At 35.2% G+C, this 24,650-nt stretch overlaps 1 protein-coding gene across 17 annotated transcripts in view; it reads left to right on the forward strand.

The window, feature by feature from the left end:
- Window positions 1-24,650, forward strand: part of LOC115213920 (liprin-beta-1) — a 488,566-nt gene that overhangs the window by 312,039 nt on the left and 151,877 nt on the right. Inside the window, exon 1 of one of the 17 annotated variants that reach the window (XM_036504530.1) lies at window positions 9,255-9,366. The exons of the other annotated variants lie outside the window; for them this stretch is intronic. Coding sequence (XP_036360423.1) covers window positions 9,322-9,366 — 45 coding nt within the window. The 5' untranslated portion in view covers window positions 9,255-9,321. Of the gene's footprint in view, window positions 1-9,254; window positions 9,367-24,650 lie in introns of those variants that run through there. 17 annotated transcript variants of the gene reach the window in all.

Here is a 24,650-nt window from a genome sequence, read left to right on the forward strand (position 1 = left end):
TCAATAAAATCACCATTGGCTTCACCCACTGCCTCTAGATGACTTCAGAATCTCCCGCAGCTCTTCTGGACAATCTCCTTGTTTAAGTTAGTGAATGCTGCCATAATCCTTGCCCTCAGTTCATCTTTGGTGTTACAAGGAGTTTTGTTGGTCTCTCTAACTCAACTATGCCTCACACATAATAATTAAGGCGGGTTGCAATCTGGGGAATTAGGTAGCCAGATGTTAGGGGTGATGTGGTCGCAGAAATTGTCTTGACAGCCAGGACTGGGTTCTCTTGCTTGTGTGGCATGGTGCAGAGTCCTGTTGCCAGACATAGAGTCTTCCAGCAGTCACCCTCTTCACTCAGGGCAGTACTACCTCCTCCAGGCACTTAATGTAGGCCTCTGTGTTGAGTGTGAGGCTATGTGGGAAGATGAATGGAGGCGTAACATCACTATCACTAGTGATCACTCCAAACACCATGATGTTCACTGGATGTTTGATTTTTATCACTCTCGGTACAAGTCCTCAGATTGCACTGTTCTCAGATTGACACCCAAACACTCTGAAACGTTCATATTGGAGCTTCTGGTGCAAATGCCAAGCAGTACAGTATGTTGTTTCCAAATTTCTGGCAGAGTGAATTGCACTATGGTGTTGTTTTTGTCACAGTCAGTGCCCAACTGACCTTACTATACTGTGTACTTGACAAAATCAGTAACAAACAATGTTACATGCCCGAAATTAAAAGTATATAATGGCAACAATTTACCTGTCATACCCTAATATCCATGATATTATTATGGGATAATATTAATAATATCACAGTCTAGCTTTTCATGGTGTTAAATTTATATGTGTGTGTGTGTATATATAGGTGATTTTTGTTGTAAGTGCTCAAGTTATTAGTTAACATTGCATCTAGTCTAATCAAATATATTGGCAATTCAGATCTTACATGTATAATTGTTCTACAAACCATGATGTTATTATGGGATGATATTAATAATATCACAGTGTAATTTTTCATGGTGTTAAGGTTTAAGAAACAATTTATTTTTTGGATAAGAGCTTTCCATCTATTGATTTTTAACTTGCTTCACCGACCAACAAAGTAAGCTGGACAAATAAAATTGTTTCTGGTTTCAGATCAGTCATAAAAGAATATTTCAAGGTAATTCGGGTTAATGACCCATGTAATTGGCAAATCTCTATCTATTAGGAATTAACTTGGTAATTGTATATACATCTGTTTGCCTGTAGCCTAAACTTTAAATACTGTTACTACTGCTGTCATTGTTGCTTTTGTAAGGTAAGAAGTTGAAGCTAAATCATAGATATTCATAAGAGTGCATCATCATCATCATCATCATCATCATCATCAGGAAGCTGGTGGTAATGCTTTTTTTTTTTTTTTTTTTTTTTTGGCTGGTGTAAAATGCAATGTGAGATAGTTATAAATGCAAAAGTGATTTAGCCTGATCACTTATGATTCAGTGTGCTAACTCATGTTATTTTCAACCAATGCATAAAAGATATGTTATTTTAATGCAGTTTGGTGGTTTTATGAGAAATAAAATTGTATGAACACTACTACAGCTGAACCTCTTTTCTGCACTCTTCTCCCGGCATTTACTAACATCTTTCTCCTTATGAGTGTATTTCCTTGATAGGAAATCAAACCATTCTTCCATATCTTTATATATAAAACTAAAGTTGTGTGTCTGTCTCCTACGATTTAGATTCCTAACTACACCCACATTTTGCGATGCAGTGTAACCAAAAGCGGTTATCTTAAAGTCGTGATTCATATCGAGCTCTTCTGGGTATTAGTGCGCGTCTACGATGAGTCTATGATTTAAAAGAAAATTTACCATCATTTTTTCCCATTTTTTAATGCATTTTTTTGCTATTATATAAGGGAAGTAACTCTCTAAAAATGTATTATTAAATCTCAGAACGTAAAAAGCTACAGTAACACCCCCCTTTGTGGTTAGCCATATTGAGATAGCTATTATACTTTACATCTCTAAAAATGCTTATATAGTTATTTCCCTTACAAACCCGAGCAACGCCGGGCGATACTGCTAGTAATACATAAGAATATTTTAGAAGCTGGTAATATATTTATAATGTGCTACTGATATTAGTATGATGTTTTTTATCCTTCTCAAAAGCATCAGCAACATGCAAAATCTCTATCAAACAATGAACGGTGCATAAAACATGAAATAATAATGATAAGCCATCAGTTAAGTGCATCAAGATATCAGACATTTCATGTGGCAGATGAGATGGATATAAAGTAACCGGTTGTTATATTAACACTTTACTGGTACTGTTTTGAGTGGAAAGGGTATGCCTCATCATTTTGATGCAAGGCTAGCACAGCTGTTTGTATTATATGACAGCCATGTAGGTTAGGTCTTGTGTGCATTTGTGTTACTAGTGCTGCCGGACTGGCTCCTGTGCCGGTGGTGTGTAAAAAGCACCATTCGAGTGTGCTCGATGCCAGTACTACCTGACTGGCGCTCATGCTGGTGACACGTAAAAAGCACCCACTGCACTCTTGGAGTGGTTGGCGTTAGGAAGGGCATCCAGCTGTAGAAACCTTGCCAGATCAGATTAGAGCCTTGTGCAACCTTCTGGCTTGCCAGTCCTCAGTCAAACCATCCAACCCGTGCCAGCGTGGAAAGCAGACGTTAAATTATTAATTTATCAACCTTGGAAGGCTGAACACGTTGTTGATTACAGCAAATAATACATGTCTATTGTTTGTTCTATGGTATCCAACCATTGCACACTATACTCTTAATGTAAGCTATGCCAACATGATGAAGGGAATCATCAGAAGGAAAAGTTTGAGAACTCATTTAATATCTTCATCTTCTACTTAACGTTAAGCATTATCTCTGGCCCTGAAATAATAATCCTTTCAGCTATAGACACAGAGTCTGGAATTTGGGGGTAGCAGTCTAGTTGGTTACATAGACCCTAGTACTTGACTGGTACTTATTTCATTGACCATAAAAAAAAAAATGAAAGACAAAGTTGATGCTGGTGGAATTTGAACTCAGAACATAAAGCTAGAAGAAATGCCACAAAGTATTTGGTCCAGTGTGCTAACAATTCTGCTAATCCACCGTCTTAACCCTGAAATAATAATAAAACTGATTTAAAAGGGAGAGAGAAAAAAACGGAAGAAATAACTTTACTATCAGTAGAAAGAAGGAAATGGTAAATAAATGATAAAGATAGCATTGTTACTAGTTTACGATTTTATTTTTTGACTGTTTTTTATGTTAATATATTCTATATCCTTTCCTTTTTGTTTTCTTTTCAGGTAAGTTATCCATCATTTTCGTAATGTATTGAACAATCATTGATTATTATTGCCAGATATCGTGAGTACTGTCTATGGTTTTCTGTCTTTGATTCTTCATTATCTTTTGCAGTTCAACAGAAATCTTTATCCTTTCAAAATTTTATTTTCATATCATTTATCAATCTCTCTCTCTCTCTCTCTCTCTCCCTCTCTCTCTCTCTCCCCCTCTCTCTCTCTCTCTCTCTCTCTCTCTCTCACACACACACACACACACACACACACATACAGACCAAAAGGGGTAACATTTGATCTCCTGTCCTATAAGGTGCATCTTACTTCAACTACTCACGTGTCCCAGAGACTCAAGATAATATAATGAACAGAATAATCCTTTCTACTAAAGGCACAAGGCCTGAAATTTGGAGGAGGTGGGGCAGTCAATTGCATTGACCCCAATACTCAACTAGTACTTATTGAGTATAAATGAACAGAATAATGACAATGGTCAGTGCAGCTGGAGGACAAAATATACGATATTTAGTTTAGTCACACGGTTCCATGTTCAAATCCTGCTTTTCTTTATTTTTTTTTATCCTTCTTAGGCTAATGAAATAGCTGGATATTACTGTCTTGAGTCCTAGACTCCTACAACTGATTTCCTAGTTTCCATGATGTATAAATGACCAAGAGCATAACATTTTCCTTGAATGGGGCATCAGTCCATCACAGGGTTATTCATTTACAGCTAAGTGGACAAGAATAACATAAAATGAAGTGTCTTACTCAAGAACGCAACACACTCCCCAGTCAGGGAACTGAAACTATGATCTTACAATCATGAGTGTAACACCCTATCCACTAGGCCAGCATTTTTCAAACCTCTTCATCACAACCAAACTGAAGGGTCGGGACCCACAGCTTGAAAAACGCTGCACTTGGCTATGTACCTTCACAATGAAACAGTTGCACATTATGTAATGCAACTGCTGCACTTGGCTTCACACTGCTTTTATAAAACATTACTATATCAGACGTTCATACTAAGATATTTTATTCTTGTTTCAGTCATTGGACTGTGGCTATGCTGGGATACCATTTGAAGGGTTAGTCACCCCAGTACTTAACTTTAAGTCTGATACCTATTTGGTCTGTCTCTTTTGCTGAACTGCTGTGTTACAGGAATGTAAACAAACCAATGTAGGTTGTCAAGTAGTGGTGGGGAGCAACACATAAACATTAATAATGGGCTTTCTCACAGTTTCTTATTTCTTTATTGCCCACAAGGGGATAAACATAGAGGAGACAAACAAGGACAGACAAAGGGATTAAGTCGATTACATCGACTCCAGTGCATAACTGGTACTTAATTTATCGACCCCAAAAGGATGAAAGACAAAGTCGACCTCGGCGGAATTTGAACTCAGGACGTAACGGCAGACGAAATACCACTAAGTATTTTGCCCAGTGTGCTAACGTTTCTGCCAGCTTGCCGCCTTACACACAGTTTCTGCCTATCAAATTCACTCACAGGATCTTTGGTAGAAGACAGTTGCCCAAAGTGCTGCATAGTGGGCTTGAACCCGCGATCCACATGGTAGCAAAGTGAGCTCCTTAAACACACACACACATTTAAAGTAAGAGACAAAAATAAAGTGAGAAATTTTTCTTTTACTTCAAGAATTTTACCTCATGTAAAATGGAAGTGATAACTTTACTGTCAGTGACAATTTCTTTTGCAACATCTAAATTCTAAGGGATCTTCTTTTGAAGAGGAAAAAAAAATCTGATTTTAATGTCATCTTTTTTTCTTCAGAAAATTACATAACAAAAAATTGCTTGGTCACATTTTAGCAAAAAAGCAGCAGTTAGCATTTCATGTGTTTAGAAATATAATTACTGACAGTAGAAAGAGTTTGGAAGTAATGGACATGTTTTCTAAGGCTTTCTTAGGCATGGTTATCTTTAACTACATTAATTTAAAGATAAAATGAAAGAGAAACAATAATTTTGAATGATTTAATGATTTCTGTGAATCCTCAGTAATATTCTTGTCACCAAGTTTTATTCATTAACATCAAATGTCTCCATTTAATTTAAGATTTCCCCAAAAAAAGAAGAAGAAAAATATTTATTCCAATGCTATGCAAATTGTTTTTTTTTTCTTTTTCTTTTCTTTTTCCCCCCCTACTGAATGGAGTTCAGCCTTGACCATTTGCTCTTCCTTGGATTCAGATCTTGGGATTTTGAGGCTTGTTGAAGGCCTTTCACTGTTTCATTAAATTCTTTAATGACTAACTCCTTGTTTGTCATTGCTTTGCAAACTTTGCCCAAAATACGAATGAAAAGATTTTTGAATTGCTTCCCAAATGAAAAAAAATTCTTCAGTTGCCACCCAATCGAAAAAATAAAAGTGTGAGAAGAAAAATTAGTTGTGATCATTGTCACATTAAGTTTAATCTCCCCCTCTCTCTCTCTCTCTTTCTCTCTCAATCTCTTTCTCACACTCTCACTTTTTCTTCATCAGTTAATTTTTTGGGTGGTGGTGGGGGGGGGAGTTAGACACCATATGGTTTCAGGTTCATTCCCAATGCACAACAGCTTGATCAAGTGTCTTCTACTACACCCCTAGACCAGCCAATATGTATGTCATTGACAACCAGTATTTGCTTACATCCCTGTAATTTAGTGGTTTAGCAAAAGAGACAGACACGAATGCCAGATTTTAAAAATAAGTATTGGAGTTGATCTGTTCAACTAAATCCCTTCAAGAATGTGCCCCAACATAGTCACAGTCTAATGAATGAAACCTGTAGAAAAGAGAAGATACATGTTTAAAGACTATGGAAAGATACATAAGACAATGAAGGATTTGAAACTGTAATTCCTCTAATTACTTTGTTCATGTATAAAATAATTAAAATATCATGAATTGGGGCTTACTTAGAAATCTATATTTTATTTCTACAAAGAAAAGTTGGGTCATTGATAATTGTGTTTTACTCTCATGGAAGTTGTGTCCTTTATTCCTAATCTTCCATGACATGTCTGGTCATGGGAAAATATTAATCTTTCTTGGAATCAGATGAGGGTTGCCGACAGGAAAGGCATCTATCCATAGAAAATTCACCACAACAAAATCCATCCGACCCATGCAAGTGTAGAAAAGTGTACATTAAATAACGATGATTATGATATTATTACAAAATAGCAAAAACCAAAGGAGCGGGGTGGAAAATAGCCAAAAACCAAAAGTGGGGAAGGAATAAAAGAAACATCCTACTATACCTCCAATTAGAAATGGAATGAGATAAAAAATTTTGTAAACTACTCCTTTCTTTACTGTGCTTGGCAACTTCCCTTTCACATCATATTTATCTTTAACAAACAAAATGCTGTTATTTATGATCTCTTTAGACATTACAGCATGTGTAACTTGTATCAACTTAAAAGTTCTTTTATTAAATTCAGTAATTTTGTAAATAATAGTGTAAACTTTTACATGATACTTTGTTGAAATGAAATATAAATTTTCGTGCAAGCCAAAAATGACTGTGTAAGAAGTCAATTAGATATTTTTGTTACTGTTGTAGTTATAATGCAGAGTAAGATGTCTGGGTCAGATAGAGAAGTGAGTTTACTGTATAGTATATCTATCGTCTAATACTCTCTGGAGGGAGATTGCCATAAATATAATTTTAATATCTTTGTTTTCTTTTTTTTTATTAATTTTTCAAATTGAAATGGACAAATACAATTAACTGAGATGGAAAACTATATTCATATTGAAGCAGTTTTTTTTCCCCTCTGTATATGTTTTATTACTTGGCTTAGAGCAGAAAACTGGTTATGTCTCAAATAAATCAAATTTATTGTCAAAAAAAAAAATAAAATAACTGTTGTTGTTGTTGTCATCGTCGTCGTCATCATCATCATCACTATTAATAATGATGATGATGATAATAGTAACAATGCTTAACAGCATTTCTTCCGACTTTTTGTTCTGAGTTCAGATTCTACTGAGGATAATTTTGCCTTTCGTCCTTTTGGGGCTGATAAAATAAGTACCAGTTGAGCCCTGGAAGTGATGTAATCAGCTTGCCCCCTTTCCCCAAAATTGCTGGCTTTGTGCCAAAATTTGAAATCATTATTGTTATCAAGTGAGAGAGCAGTGCATGCCATCAAAGTGACACTAGGGTAAAATATATGAAGGCCAGTATACCCATCATGACTGCTCATCTGATAAGGGTACACCAGGCACATGCATCACAACCATATGTGCATGACCTTGCAGGTGAGGCCCAGATAAAATTTTCTTTGGGTCGAGTAGCCCATCCTGCTCAAATGGTTCTTGAATATGGGTTGTTTAAGAATGTTGAACGAAACACCCATGTTTCCTGAGATGAATTATTCAAACTCCAAAAAGTTCTTCTCAACACATGGCTATGATGTTCCCCCAACTAATTATGGAATATAAACTGGAGCTATTTCGTGTTGCTTTCTCCAAAAGAGGAGGAAATGAAAATGCAATTCCTTATTTTTGAGATGGGGAGTTTATATAATGTATTCTGTTTATATTAATCAGCCTAATGTCCTCATCTTGATTGTTGCTTTCACTATGTTTTGGCTGTTGTGCAGTCACTTAGAAGTTTGGAGTTTAATCCCCAGGCAAGGCTCTGAGGTAATTCACAAAAGATCTCTCGAAGCAAAAATGCCATGAACCACAGAGGGCAGAATGAGAACAGTGTACCACCATGAATCAAATAATGGGTTAGGTTCAAAATTCCAATTCAACAGCCAAGTTCAACACAAAACACCTGCAGAAGGCTGGAGGAAGCAACAGCCAAAACATAATGAAAGCAGCAACCAAGACAAGGACACCATCAGTATACATAATGAAATGAAAATGGTGTCTGACATGAATTTCACAGGGGCATTAGGGATAGGGTAGGTACCAAGCTGGCAGAATCATTAGCATGTCTGTCAAAATGCTTAGCAGCATTTCTCCCTGCTCTTTATGTTCTGAGTTCAAATCCCATCAAAGTGAACATTGCTTTGAATCCCTTTGAAGTTGATAAAATAAAGTAGCAGTCAAGTACAGGGGATGATGTAACTGACATGTCCCCTCCCTACCCTTTAAGACTGCTGGCCTTAAACCCTGCAGTGGACCAGCATTTTATTTTCAGGAATGTTATAATCTGTTACTTATATGTCAGGAAAATGGGGTAACCAGCCTTATAAATTCAAGGGCCCCGAAAGAAAAGAAGTAAAAAGGGATAGGTGTATATGCAATGAAGCAGTTACAAGAGAGACTGAAAACTGTTTTTTGACTTGGCTTACTGAAAGCTTGCTTACCTTCTATTCTGTCATACTTAACCTTTTGTTATTATTAGTCATATGAAATAAAAACTAATATTTATTTAGTCTCTTTTACCATGTCATTTTTTTTTATAGGTGAAATATAGGTGAAAATGTTAAATTGTATGTGAAAATTGTATTTCTTTTGTTTAAATACATTTTCTAAAACTTCCTTATGACTAATTCCGAAATAGTAACTGTCATATGTGTGTAACAGTTCTTATTATTAAATATAGCGCACCCCAATCATCGCATCTATTTTATTTGTTTTCCTTTTTGCTCTATTTATGTACCCATAATAATGAGTTAGTACTAAGTAGATGGTAGTTTCAACATAAGCAGGTCTATGGAAACCTAGATATATCAGTAAACTGAACTGACCTGAAATATTTAAGCTGAACAGAGTTAGGGGACAGATAGGTAGACAGTTATTTTTCAGATCTGTCCAACATAACAGCATGAGGAAATAGTCAAAATATGTGAATGATGTTGATCATAAAGCAAGAGGTATTTTTCTTATAAGACTACTTGACTGCTAGTAATTACAATAGAAGCTAATCTAACATTTATTTATTTTTACCATCCCAACATTGATGTTATAAGTGTTGGTATTGAATAAAAGAAGGCTGGAGACTTACATTTACCAAGAAGCTAAAACAATGGACATGTGTTGTTTTAAACCCTCTGACTTCAAATTCAAACATGTAAGGTGATTTTTGTCCTATCATTATTATAAATACTTTCTTGACTTTTTATTGATCTTTAAGTTCACCCTGTATAGAATGTATCTTGACTAAATAATGTTAAAGTGTTATTTATCTGCTCCTACATTTTTATTCATTGTTAGCTAAGTTACCTATAGCCAGAAGCTGTCCTTCATAATAAAGCAATATTCTCAAAAAAACTGATTTTTGCTAGAATTAAAATTTGTGCAACAGTAACTATAGGCCCTTTAACTATTTCACCTTTCATGTGCGATTTTGATTTGCTTAGCAATTAGCTCACACACTTCATAAATTACTTGCATTACGGAAGTAGTTTCTATAATGTATTTTGAAATTTGATAGCATAAAAATACTTTTTAGAATGCTAACTCATTTTTTGGATTTTGTTATTATGCGTGGTTAAATAATGGCTTTCATAGTTGTGTTTTTTTAGGAACTGCAACTAAATCTTTATAAATATGACATGCATATAACACTGTGTATGCATGTCTTATTTGTAAAAATATGTATCTTGTCATTAAAAATTAGACAAACTTTTAGTATGGCTCCTCTGCAAGGCTTATGAAAACATCAGTTATTCTTCATTTGCATAAATAAAACTCATGATGCAAAAATATATTGAGTCAAAACTTCACTCAATCTTCCGGAGTCTTAATTCCACTGATTTTTAGTGATTTGTAAGTCTAAAATTTTACTCAGTTATGTTGAGTCAAAACTGCACCTATCCACAGGGGTTTGTTATTCTGTTTTTAGTTTTCTCTCTCTTTCTCTCCCCAATATATCATTTCTTCTGTCTTCTGGCATTGTTTTGTCACCTTTGGAGCATGATCCAGTACCTCGACTCATTGGATCCTTGTCAAACTGCCCAACCGATGCAAACATGGATGTTAAATAAAGATGATGATGGTAATGGTGATGATGATGATGAATTACAACTTTTCTAACTTGCTTTAATGAAAACTAATACAATTTTTACTGTTCATGGACTCTGGTTTGACTTTTAAAAACCATTTAAAAGGGAAGTTAATTTGGTTCATGCTATAAAAGAACTTTTACTTCTTGGAGAATGGACTCAATGTAAGGAAACTGACTATCACTTCATGCTCCATAGAATTTGTTTGGAGAGAAACGATTTGATCAATAACAAAATTGCTACTCTAAGGCATCTTAGCCCCAGACCAACAGCCAATGTAGATGTAAAAGTTTCAAAAATGTTAATTATTCTCACTGCTCGTTATCTAATTTCTTCATAGGTTAAATAGAATTCTTCAACCAATATCCAGCTTTTTTTGCTCTCTATAGTACTCTTTCCATTGTTATACGTTTTACTTCACATTTTTACTTGTCTTAAGAAGTAAAGGTGTTAGGGTTAGGAGAGAGGGGGGGCTTCTGAGTTTACACTGTTGGCCAGTGGAACTACTTTGATGCTAAATTTCTGCCGTTTGTGGGGGAAGACACCTGCAGGGGCTGAATCAATAAGCCATGAAGTTATGTGGATACATACAGAGAAATTCAAATTTATTAGTATAGGTGTAAATATTGTCTCTTTTTTTCTTTTTTTAACAAATGAAGATAATCTCAAACACAGGTGAAAATGGCTTAGTGTATCGGATAAAATACCATTTTAGAAAAAAATGGCCAGCTAAGAGTCTGTTCTCCCATTTTCCTTTTTTTCTGGGAGTTAACTACTTGTCTGTAAACCAAAAAGCCATGATACATGTATAATATATGGTATTTATTAGTATAGATTAGTGGTTTTCAACCAGGGTTCCGCCAGTACAGTCCAGGGGTTCCACAAGAAGTTACAAAACTGCTAAAATCGGCAGTAATTTTTAATTCTCCTGTGCAGATATGTGTGTATAAGACTATTAAATTATTGCACAGGGGTTCCTCGAGCCAGTGGAATGTTTCCTTGGGGTTCCGCTCCAGCAAAAAGTTTTAAAAGCACTGGTATAGATATACATGCGAATGTGTGTAAGAAACTCTTTTATCTGTTAATAGCTTCAGTCATTGAACTGCTGCCATGCTGGAGTACTGTCTTGAAAGGTTATGTCAAACAAATGGACCCTAGCACTTATTTAGGTCTGGTGTGCTATCTGTCTCTTTTAACGAACTGCTAAGTAACAGGGATGTAAACAAACCAATACCAGTTGTCAAGTAGTGGATTGGAGAACAGACATACATATATATATATATATGTACTCTCCCATATACATACATGGCAGACTTCCACACGGTTTTCAATTGCCAAATTCACTCACAAGGCATTATTGATCATCCCAGGACTAAATTAGAAGACACTTGCAAAGTTGTTGCACAGTGGGACTGAACCTGAAACCACATGGTTACATAGTGTTATGTCCCGCATTATGACGGCATATATCGTCATCTCTGTGGGACTGGCCCGAACAGCATACCTCGCTGACTCACATTACTGACTGTGTCAGTCCACTATTTATTAGTAGTGGACCAGCCCACTTCTCACCCGGGGGCATCTTCCACAACGCAAAGCAAGTTTCTTAACCTCACAGACATGCTTACACCTGTTCTGTTTCAACAATAAGGTGCAGGAGTGGCTGTGTGGTAAGTAGCTTGCTTACCAACCACATGGTTCCGGGTTCAGTCCCACTGCATGGCACCTTGGGCAAGTGTCTTCTACTTTAGCCTCGGGCCGACCAAAACCTTGTGAGTGGATTTGGTAGACGGAAACTGAAAGAAACCCATCATATATATGTATATATATATGTGTGTCTGTGTTTGTCCCCCCAACATCGCTTGACAACTGATATTGGTGTGTTTACGTCCCCATAACTTAGCGGTTCAGTAAAAGAGACTGATAGAATAAGTACTAGGCTTACAAAGAATAAGTCCTGGGGTCGATTTGTTCAACTAAAGGCGGTGCTCCAGCATGGCCGCAATCAAATGACTGGAACAAGTAAAAGAGTATTCTCCTGTAAGTAAATGCCTCATACTTCAGCAGATGTATGTGTACTAATAGGATGAAAAATTACTTGAAAAGCAAATGAGTGTTGGTGATTGGAAGAGCACACAGTTGTAGAAAACCTGCCTCGGTAAATTTTCTCTAATCCTTGCCAACATAGAAGAATGATAATGCTGGTGATAGTAGCAGTAGCAGTAGTAGTGGTTACCAGTATTTCTTCAACTAAGCTAGTAATTTCTATTTGTTAAACAATTTATCTTTGAAAGTAAGACCGGTTTGATTTTGTGAAATAAAAATCATTAAAAAGAAAAATAATTTCAAATATAAACATTTGTCTAGCAAAAATCTTTGACAACTGAAGAATTCCTGTCAATATATGAGATGACTCTTGCCACATTGGGGTTTTGTGTCATCATAAAAAAATACTGATATTTATTTTAATGACGTTTAAATGGATTAAATAATAACTTTTTTTTAAATTTTATGTTTGGTAGTAAATCTATATCTTAAATCTCTCTCATAGATTATTTTTTATTGATATTGGAAAGAGCCATTTTTATGTTACCTTTTCCATTTTAATGACTAGATTATAGATACTTTTTAAAAAATTTATTTTAGAGAGAGAGAGAAGAGAAAGTGTATGTATGTGTGTGTATATATGTGTATGTATATATGTATACGTGTGTATGTATATATATGTGTGTGTGAATTTTTAATAGATGTGATATAGCTGAAATGCTTGTCTTAGTGCCCTGTACTTTGGATTCTGCCAAATTTTTTTTTTTTTTTTCATATTTAAGTAATTGGCTTGATCTAATTTATTGTAGTATTTCTAATTAATTAGTTGGTGTGATTGACTCTTTTCACTTGCCATGTCTTCTATCAATTCTGGCATTAAACTATTTTTTTATAAATCCTTCTAAATAGTTTGTTAAGGGAATTAATTAAAAAATGCTGTTGCCATGAATATGGCATTAGTGATTACAAAAGCCTACTTTTCTACTTTTCACTCATGTGACAGCCCTAATAATGCTGATACACATTTCTAATAATAGTTTCATTTTCTTCTCATATGTTAATGCCACAGTAAACCTCAACCTATTTTTATTCCTTGCTTGTTAATTCACTCCATTCAGTCCAAAAGGCACATAATTTCCTTTTTAGAGAGCTGCATAGTCTCTAAATTATTAAATCAGAGGAATTACTATTGGGAATCATTCAAATTTGAGGCATTAAACCTGTTATAAATCACTTTCTGTAATGTCTATCTTTTCTATACTTGCAATAGTCATATGGAATTTGTTGGCAAATTTCTATGGCCAGATGCTCTTCCTGTTGCCAACCCTCACCTGTTTTCAAATAAGATAATATTTCCTCTTGGCCAGACATGTTTTCATGAAAGACTGGAAATGAATGGCATTTGCATAAAACTATCATGCAAACGTTGTCTTGATTGGTTTAGTTAGAGGTGATAAGGCTGTGTCCTTGTGCCCATGATCTTTGCTGGGCCCTCAGGATTGATGGAGAAAGGGAGAAAGAAACCATAACTTAGGGATTGTTACAGTAGGAAGTAGCATATCAAGATATAAAGTTATTCTTAGACCAGAGAGGTCAAGTTTGAATCCTTGTGACAAAAGCATCCATGGGAGAGGTGATGGTGGCATTAAACCAATTAACATTAGATTTATCAACCAAAAAATGGCACAGTCCATGTAGTTTACATGTAACCAATTTCACTCACAAGTTTGAAGTTAATTTGTGGTTATGACAGAAAACACTAAACTAGGATGTCACAAAGTGTGATTCAACTTAAAAAAACTATGTCATTGTGAAGCAAACCTCTTAGCCACACTGTCAACATTTTGTATCCGTCCCCCAAGTTGTCTCTTCAAATTCTGTAATAATGATTTCTAATGACACCATGAAAGTGTTTATATATCACTAGTTTTGAAAATGAATTGGTACCATATAAGTATCTAAACACCTGCTCTTTCTGTTCTTTAAAACGTCTACAAATATTGTTATTGTTTTAAACCCATAACTTTAGGACTTGTTTCTATATACTTTTTTGTTTTGGAGTAAATATTGATATAACTGAATCGCTGGTTGAATATTTTAATAGAAATTACATTCTATTTTCATTGGCATGAGGTGTAGTTCTGATGATCTAAGCGAGAACTTGTAAACCAGCTTTGCTATGATAGTTTCAGTAATTGGCTTAGTGCTTTAGTAACCATCATAAAAATAAAAATGATAATATTAAAGCAGTTCCAGGTACCTTCAGTAATCTTTATATATTTATTTGTGTTTCATTAATGGTTAGATTAGTGGTGGCAGTTATTATTTTCTTACTTTGGTACAAGGCCAGAAAATACATCAATTATATCTGACTCCAGTTCTTGACTGGTGCTTGATTTCTTTGATCCAAGAGGGGTGGAAGGCTAAGTTGACATTAATGGTATTTGAACATAAAGAGCCAAAACAAATACTGCCAAGTACTCTGTCCAAACTAACAATTCTGCTAATTCAATTCAATTTCTATCAAGAACACAGAGCCACATTTAATAAGAAAGAAGTTTGCTGATTAATTTAGCCATAGTACTTGACTGGCACTTTATTTTATCTAGTCTAGAAAGATGAAAGGTAATGTTGATCCCAATGGAGTTTGAGCTTGGAATATAAAGGGCCTAAATACCACAAGGCATTTTATTGGATGTTCTAATGAATCTGCCAATCTGTCACCGTTTATTATAATTGTATTATAATCCTTTATTTAGCCACTGAAGGCAATTGCTATCAATTCCATTCTTTCATGAAGTGTTACTATTAGGACAGTAGGGATTACAAGCATGTAAGGATGAAAGCTAATAAAAATCTAACACTAAAAAGACATTTGTTTATAAAGCCATATAATGACTATATAAATCTATTCATATATATATATAAGAATACAATAAATAAAATAAGATGCTTTTTTTTAAATATGCAGAAGCATTTCGGGTTATTTTCCCATTGTCATGAGATGATGGTGGGGTAATACTGTTGGAGGAGAAAAGGTCTTCTGCTCATCAGTTTCCGGGTTGAGGGTAAGGGCAAATTCTTTGACTCCTTGAAGTGCTGGAATCAGTGTTATTTGTTGTTGTAACTGCTGTTGACCACTTTCCTCTTCCTCCATTTCCCCTCTCTGTTACCACTCCTTATGGTTGAGAAAAGGAGTCTTTCTCCTGGACAGCTTCAGGCACTGTGGACAAGGTGATCTCTAATTCAGAATTATGACTCCTGTTATACTGGAGACTGGGGTTGCTCACTACTATTTTGTTCCTTTTATCTCCAGTATTTCTGGCCAAAAGTCCCCTGGTGACCTTTGTTTCCACAGCTGTAGCAACTAGGCTTTTTGCTCTGCACCAAAAATCTCATGCTCATCACTATTGTGCCTGCACCAGCACACAACTTTGAGGTTCTGTGGTTTTTAGAATTCATTCAAACTTTTTTGAAATTTGCTCACAAATCACCTGTCACTACCTTTACACTAACCACCCACCTATATTTTGATATGTCTGTGACAATGTGTAAGGGGTCAGCAGTTGTACTGAGGCCATTGACCTTCGCCTTTATCTTTCTCTATCACAAGTACAGAGGCACATTATTAGTAAAGTGATGAGCTGGCTCTGTATGCTCTGAGTTCAAATTTCCCTGAGGTCAACTTTACCTTTCATCCTTTCAAGGTCGAGGAAATAAATACCAATTGAGCACTTTGTTGATGTAATCAACTAATTCCCTCTAAAATTCTGGCCTTTTTTGGTAAAATTTGAAACTTATTATTTGCAGTAGTAGTAAGCAACAAAACGGTAGAATCATTAGAGTGTTGGACAAAATACTTAGCAATGTTTCTTCAGACTCTTCAGGTTCCGAGTTCAAATTCCACCATGATTATCTTTGCCTTTCATCCTTTTTAAATCAATAAAATAAGTACCAGTTGAACACTAGGGTCAATGTAATCGACTTACCCCCTCCCCAGAAATTGCTGGCCTTGTGCCAAAATTTGAAATTATTATCATCATTATATATACATATAATATATATATATATATCATCATTTAATGCCCATTTCCCACGATACCATGGGCCAGATGGTTTGACAGTAGCTGGCAATATTGTTAGTGCACTGGATGAAATGCTCAGCAGGATTTCACCTGTTGCTACATTCTGAGTTCAAATTCTGCCAAGGTCGACTTTGTCTTTCATCCTTTTTGGGGTTGATAAATTAAGTACCAGTTGAATGCTGGGGTCGATGTAATTGACACATCTCCCCTCCCAAAATGGCTGCTCTTGTGGAAAAATTTGAAACGATTATTATTATTATTATCATTATTATTATTATTATTATTATTATTATTGGTTGGTGAGTTTGGGAGAAAGAATAGATAAATTTTGTTTCTACTGTACATGTTATTATCACCAAAAATTATCTTATTTTTCTTTTGAAAGTGATCTCTACTTTTACTGCTTTATTTTATTTTTCATACATTTTTGTCTTTTATATGGTTTTGTAGTATTTATCTTCCAGTAAGCTGTTTTAGCATCTTTTCTTTTTGTTTTTTCTTGTAAGATTATGGCACTGTGATGCTATATTTATAATAGTAACACATAGTAATCTTAATATTTACCTTAAGATAGTGCACATATCTTTCTGTAAGTTCTAATCTTTGATACTAAAGGCATTAGTCATGTTTTTTTTTTGTTTGTGAGTGAATAATTGAGTGGACTGATCCCACAATGTTATTTGTCCTTATTTTGTAGACCCACTCCTCTGCACCTTGAGAAACAGGTTTTGAATCATCATCATCATTATCGTCATCATCATCATTTAATGTCTACTTTCCATGCTGGCATAGGTTGGACGGTTTGACTGAGGACTGGTGAACCAGATGGCTGCACCAGGCTCCAATCTGATCTGGCAGAGTTTCTACAGCTGGATGTCCTTCCTAATGCCAACCACTCCGAGAGTGTAGTGGGTGCTTTTACGTGCCACCGGCATGAGCGCCAGTCAGGCAGTACTGGCAACGGCCACGTTCAAATGGTGTTGCCAGTACCACCTGAGGAAAAAAGAAAAACAACCTAAATACTGTAAAACATTTAATTCTACATTACCATTTTTGTCACAAATGAACAACTCTTAATTACGGAACATTACAACAATAACAAGTATCAATAATGGAATCTCTATATGGCTCTTCAACCTACTTGAAATAGCAACTAAAATTTTTCAAATGTTGATAAGAGAAGGATGTATTGAGTAATATAGCCCTGGATAAACTTTGAAAACCGATGGAATGGTGATAGGCGAAGTGACTTTCATCATTGGTCTGCTTGATCAGAGCTGACATAGAACTAAGTAACTATAGGAAATAGCATTCCATTTTTTATCTTTTATCTTTTATCATTTACTTGTTTCAGTTATTGGACTGTGGCCAAGCTGGGGCATCACCTTGAAGAGCTTTAGACCAACAAATCAACCACAGTACTTTTTCTGTTTTTTTTTTAAGTCTGTTACTTATTCTATTGGTCTCTTTTGAACCACAAAGTTACAAGGATATAAACAAACCAACATTGTTCATCAAACAATGTTGGGTACAGACGCAAACATAAAGACAAACAGACATGTACATGTATACCCTCATGCAAACTTCTTACCATCTACCGAATCTACTCACAAGCTAGGAGCCAAAGTAGAAGACAGTTGTCCAAGGTGCCATGCAGTGGGGCTGAACCCAAAATCATGTGGTTGGGAAGCAAACTTCTTATCACACAGCCATGCTTGAGCCTACCTGAAACCATTGGTCAGTTCTCTGAAGGTTATTTATACAAGTAAAAACCAAATGACCCAGAAATAGTTAATAAGCAAAATTAATGTTCAGTAGGACTTCCATGAAATAATTTTAGCAAGTCATACATAGTTCTTGTCATAATTTTATTTATTTGTATTTAAATTCATTTTGTATGTGTTAACAACATATTTAAGTACTTAAGCTGTTGTTACATCACCTCAGTGTATTTTATTTTTCCCAAAAGGATTTCCTGTAGGAAAGAGTAATAATAATAATTTTGGAATTGCAGACATTATTTGAAAGGAGAGTTGAAAATCGCTTTCAAATCAGTTGACTCTATTTAGTTACATATTTGTTATTTAGACTGTTTGATAATAGAATAATGGCCTTTTATAATGGCTTTTAACATCGGTACAAGTATAACTTTTTGAGGAAGGACAGAAATTATTAAATAAATCTGGCACTTTATATTCTATTGTTAAAATTTTTTAGAAGTTAATCAGAGAAGTAGAAGCAGTGACTATGACTTTCGCAAGACTTGAAATTCTGCATGAGAAAAGCAAATAGGGTGAGTTAGTGGAGTGCTGCCCAAATGCTTGCAACCAAATGAACTTGTCCAAGAACCAAGTGAAATTAAAGTGTGTGGTGTGTTAAGAGCAACTCTTTTATACTTACGCCATTGTTTCTTTTGCTTTAGCACTTTTTCTCACCTTTTCACTATCAAAGTTTCAGACCACAAACACAGACACAAACACACACACACACACACACACACATATACGACGGGCTTCTTTCAGTTTCCGTCTACCAAATCCACTCTCAAGGCTTTGGTCGGCCTGAGGCTATAGTGGAAGACACCCGGGGTACCACACAGTGGGACTGAACCCAGAATCATGTGGCTCATAAGCAAGCTACTTACCACACAGCCACTCCTACTCCTTCAATAACTATAGTTTTGTAAGTCTTTCATAACCAATGATTACTGAAGTTTTAAGGACTATCTAGTATTTATAGAGTAGGAAAAAAAAACTTTTTATAGTTCACTCAAAGTATCTACTATTAATACTTAAATTTTCTTTTTGATTGTTTATTTTCAATATTAATGTAGAGACTTTTATCTCTATCTTTATTTTTCTATTGATCTGATCATCAGACAAAAATTTATTCACAAGAGATTTCAGCAACTTTTATTAAATTAGGGAAGGAGAAATTAAGTTTTATAGAAGAAATATCATTTCCTTAGACTTCTAAATTATTTATCCCTTTTAGTCCTTGCTATATATTTATCATAAGCCTATGTTTGTATTTTTTCATGAATTACCAACACTAACATTTTAATTTAGTACACTACTAGGTGCAGAAGTGGCTGTGTGGTAAGTAGCTTGCTTACCAACCACATGGTTCTGGGTTAAGTACCACTGTGTGGCACCTTGGGCAAGTGTCTTCTACTATAGCTTCAAGCCGACCAAAGCCTTGTGAGTGAATTTCATAGATGGAAACTGAAAGAAGCCCGTCGTATATATGTATATATATATGTGTGTGTTTGTGTGTCTGTGTTTACATCCCTGTAACTTAGCAGCTCGCCAAAAGACACCGATAGAATAAGTACTAAGCTTACAAAGAATAAGTCCTGGGGTCGATTTGCTCGACTAAAGGCAGTGCTCCTGCATGGCCACAGTGAAATGACTGAAACAAGTAAAAGAGAATACTTGATCAGTAAAATACCCAGTACTGATTTCTAACTGTAATTTCCTTACTTACAATTGTCATTAGGTTTAGCTTCATAGCCTTTGTTGGATTAAAGAAATATCACTGTGAAATTTTAACATGTTCATCATATAACTGTATTTGTAAATATCACCTCACTTAATAGAATATTTCTCATAAGGTAGGAGGAAGTAGCCCCCCACCCCCTGGAGAGCAGTGGAGATTAAAATGGATGAGGATAAATTGCCATGATTAAAATTAAGATTGTACTGGAGTACCTCTGCTTTTGAACACCTCTGATATATATATATATATATATATATATATATATATATATATAAAGCACGATTTATTTGTGATCAGAGGCATTTGTAAACTGAGATACTACTGTATTAAATGAATATGAGAAAGACAGGAGATAAAGCATGAAAACCAAGGTACTACTGTATTTAAACTTGTTCAACACCTTGGAGAAGAAAGAAGAATTATATGGTATATAAACTCTCTTGTCTCACTAATTGCTAACATTCTGTTGGAAATGTTTTGTGTCAAAAACTCAGTTCTGTAATGATTTTGTTACAGAACAGAAATGAATAGTAGAAGAAGGGAGTCTCGGGATAAAAATCTGCTTTTCCCATATTTTCTATCCTCCATTTATGACTGATTCGTTTAACACAGTGTATTTATGCAACCAAGCACTTTTGATAAATGAGGATAACATGTATCATAAGTTTGAGGAGTGACTGACCATTGTAGCCTATGTTGTATATGTCATACAGTAAATAGAGAAAGGAAGAAGGCTATAATGAGAATCACTGACTTGATGTTTACTTACCTTTTTTTTACCAGTTCTATCCTTGTACTGTGTGGAGATTGGCATGTCAAAGAACAGACCCAACATTTCCTTTGTGTGTTGCAGAAGGCAATTAAAAGAGGTTGAGGTATGACTTGCCCTCTGACTTTGTAAAAACCTTTACCAGCAATGATTCCTCAAACAGACCCATGAGTTGGAGGGTTGTTACCTGAGTGTTGCTATGGTGTCATCAGCCAGGAGTAAGGGAATCACCAACAAATGGTGGATGCACAGCAATGTGCTGTTACAACACATGCCCCCTTATTACTTACCTATACAAAATGATTTACACTCTTGCCTTTTACAATATTGTTGCATGGGTTGAATGGAGTTTATTAAAGCTGGTTTTCTATGGTCTGATAAGCCTGTTTCCAAGCAAAGTAATATTTCCACATGGCCAGACATATTCTCACAGAACATTGAAAATGAATGACACTGCTTGTATGACTGTGTTAGTTATAAATAATTATCAATGTCAAAACCAGGAGACACACACACACTCTCACTCTCCCTATCTCTCTCTCTCTCTCTCTCTCTCTCTCTCTCCATCTCTCTCACCCACATTATGTGTGTGTGTGTGTGATGGGTTTCTTTGTTTCTGTTTAACAAATCCACTCACAAGGATTTGGTCAGTCTGGGACTATAGCAGAAGGCTCTTGCCCAAGATGCCATGCAGTGGGACTGAACCTGAAACCATGTGGTCGGGAAGCAAACTTCTTTACAACACTTGTATTTATATCCCTTTCTTCTGTGCGTATCTCATTTTATCACTCTTATTGGTAACTTCTAAGAAGTGGTTAGTCTCATTCCAATCACAAACAAACTTAACTTGAAACTTTTGATACATTTGATCTTAGTTTATTTATTCTACATCCACACACTACCTCATTATTTTCACTTAACTTCAGTTTCTACATCATTTTTGTTTTATAAACAAATCTACATATTTGTCCTTTCTTCTAATTATTTGAACTGAGTCACATACTTATTGTCTTATATTGGAAAGACACTTTAATCTTTTTTTGCTATGTATTATCTTAATTACTTCTCTGTCCTTCACTTAATGTGATTTTTCAAGAAATATATCATTATTTTGTTGAGAATCAATCTAATAAACAAAGCTTTCGTCAACTCCAATTAATGTCACATAGTTGCTTTATATTTTTATTGCCTTAAGAAATGTATTCCAGGACAATGTCATTTTGTCTGTATAAATTCAGATAATTCACTCTGTTGTAATACCTAGTGCTAGAAATCCAAATTGTAATTTCGCTATATGAAAATCTGACTTCAGAGGTAAATTGTTTTGTGTCATTTAATATATAACAACAGGCAGAGGCACGGCTGTGTGGTAAGAAGTTTGCTTCTCAACCATAGGTTTCAGGTTCAGTCCCATTGCGTGGCACTTTGGGCATGTGTCTTCTAGTACAGCTCAGGGCTGACCAAAGCATTGCGAATGGAGTTGGTAGATAAGAAATGAACGAAGTCTGTCGTACATCTTACTGTCTTCTTGCTTTGACATCACATGATAGCTGTAGACAGGTATCACTATTATGTGAGCAGTGTCCTTCGTTTCTAAGCTTCCATGAAAACATGCTTGGTTATGGTAAGATATTACCTCACTTGGAAACAAGTGAGGGTTAGCAACAGGAAGGGCATCTAACCATAGAAAATGTACCTCAATAAATTCCGTCCAACCCATGCAAGGATAGAAAAGGGGATGATAAAACGATGATGATGATGATGCATTGCAGCAGTATCAAAAGTAAAAAAAATAGAAAAATGTGTTGATTTTGTTAATTTTTAATAGTAATAATAAAAAAAAAAATTAAGTCTTTTCTGAGTTTACATAGACATTTTATTCTATCTACTAGTAGTGTAGTTTCACTTGTAATTTGAAAGTTGTAAGTTCTCCCATCCTCTCGCTTATTTTGGCAAATGGTCTGTAAGAGCTAACTGTTTCCATGGTTACTTACAAAATAAAGCATCTAACATAAACTTCAACTTAAATAACAATAAAATGTGTCAGCAAGCAGCTTTCATTTAAACACCATTACTTCTTCAAATTGTGGTTTTAGTCTTAGAAGAAGTATATACACACACACACACACACTCACTCACACACAATAAAACAAATAAAAGCCATGAATTGCAGAAGTCATAGGAAAACTTGTATCTCAAAGCTGTGTAATTTAGTAAACTCACAGAATGTTTTGATTAAATACATTTTAAAGGCTATTCAAAACAAGTTCCTTTTGTGATAGAAATCATCAACATTGGAACTGTCATCCTTTTCACTACCACCACCACCACCACACCACTCTTCTTTTCTCCTCTTCCTCCTCCTCTCCATTGTAATGATGGTAGCGGTGATGTTGATGATGTAACTGGGGCTGTATCCAGGACCAAATGACCAAGAAACAATCATGGACTACTTGACCTATATAGAGACTCTGTAATGGGAGCTGTACTCAATTGTTATAATCAGTGGCAGCACTGTAGCATGAGCAAATGTTTCTTTGGCTTTAATATTATAAGAGTCAGCTGTAGGTTGTTTTTGTTGTTGTTATGTTTTGTATTTTATAATTTAGCTTGATTTTGGGACATTTTAGTTACTAGCCAGGTCTGCTATAACTTGAAAACTTCCAATCTTTGAGGTTTACAATTTTAACTTTCCAACCTGACCTGAGTGTTCACCTTTGACACCGGCTGTCAGTCTGAACTCCTTTGATCCCAACCTACTTGAGATTGCAAATATACATTTTTAAAATATTCAAATTTAAATTGAAACATTCCATTCCATCATAAATATTTTTCTTGTTTGGGTTACAGTAGTGCCCTATCAAAAAGAGATAATTTACCACATCTGCTATGCAAGGTTTAAAAGAAAGAAAGAAAAAACAAAAAGAAATAGCAAAACAATAAGTTCCTTTGTCTTAATGGGTGCAGAACTATTTACCAAGAGGCTTGGAATTCAAACCCTGCCAAAAGCAACATATTTTGTTTCTAACCCAAGTGCAATATTTAACTTTTTTTAGTACCCAAGTTAATGTATCACATAAATATTTATTTGATGCTAAAGGCAGTGTTGTATGTAACCTTTGCACAAGAAATATTTCATATAATGAGATTTGTGTGAAAGTATGGCTCTTGCTAATGTTCCTTCTTGTTCACTTATGTTTTATTTTCATTTTTTTTTATTTTTCTGTTACATTGCCTTAACACTAAGAAACACACATACATACCCTAAAAGCTATGTGTAAAACTTTTATACCTGTTTAGTGTGCAATATGATGAGAATCCCAGAATCAAGTGCTAAAGACTCCGACAGGCTAAATGTTATGAAATTACAAAGATCTGAATGTTACTGAATATGTATTGAATTACTAGTTTTCTTTTTCTTTTTTATTGTTTGACAGAAATGTTGAAAACTTAAAGCTTCTGACATTGACTACATTATGAAGTGAGAGCACTGAAGAAGTAACATAATAATAATAATAATCATGGCTTCTGATTGGAAGTGTTATCATGTACATTGTTTTGTCTTGGTATAAAAGATGGGCTACAGCAAATATTCTGCTCAATACCACAGATTTGCTTGTCAGTTGTTCGACCTTAACCAGTTGATCATGTCCCTTAGTGGCTGACAATATGTGCATCTCTGATCACGAGCAGAAATAGTGGGGGAGCATCATAGCCATGTGTTGAGAGGGATTCTTTGGGGTTTGAATAATTCACCTCTGGAAACATGGGTGGTTCTTTCAACATCCTTAAACAACCCTTATTCAGGGACCTTTTGAGCGGGATGGGCTACTCAACCTGAAGAAAATTCTAACTGGGCCCCACCTGCAAGGTCATGTGCTATTTATCTTGATATGAGATCACCATGTCACACACATATGGTTGTGATGCATGTGCCTGGTGTACCCTTATC

This window comes from Octopus sinensis, linkage group LG7 (assembly GCF_006345805.1).
Source record: "Octopus sinensis linkage group LG7, ASM634580v1, whole genome shotgun sequence".
Taxonomy (NCBI): Eukaryota; Metazoa; Mollusca; class Cephalopoda; order Octopoda; family Octopodidae; genus Octopus; species Octopus sinensis.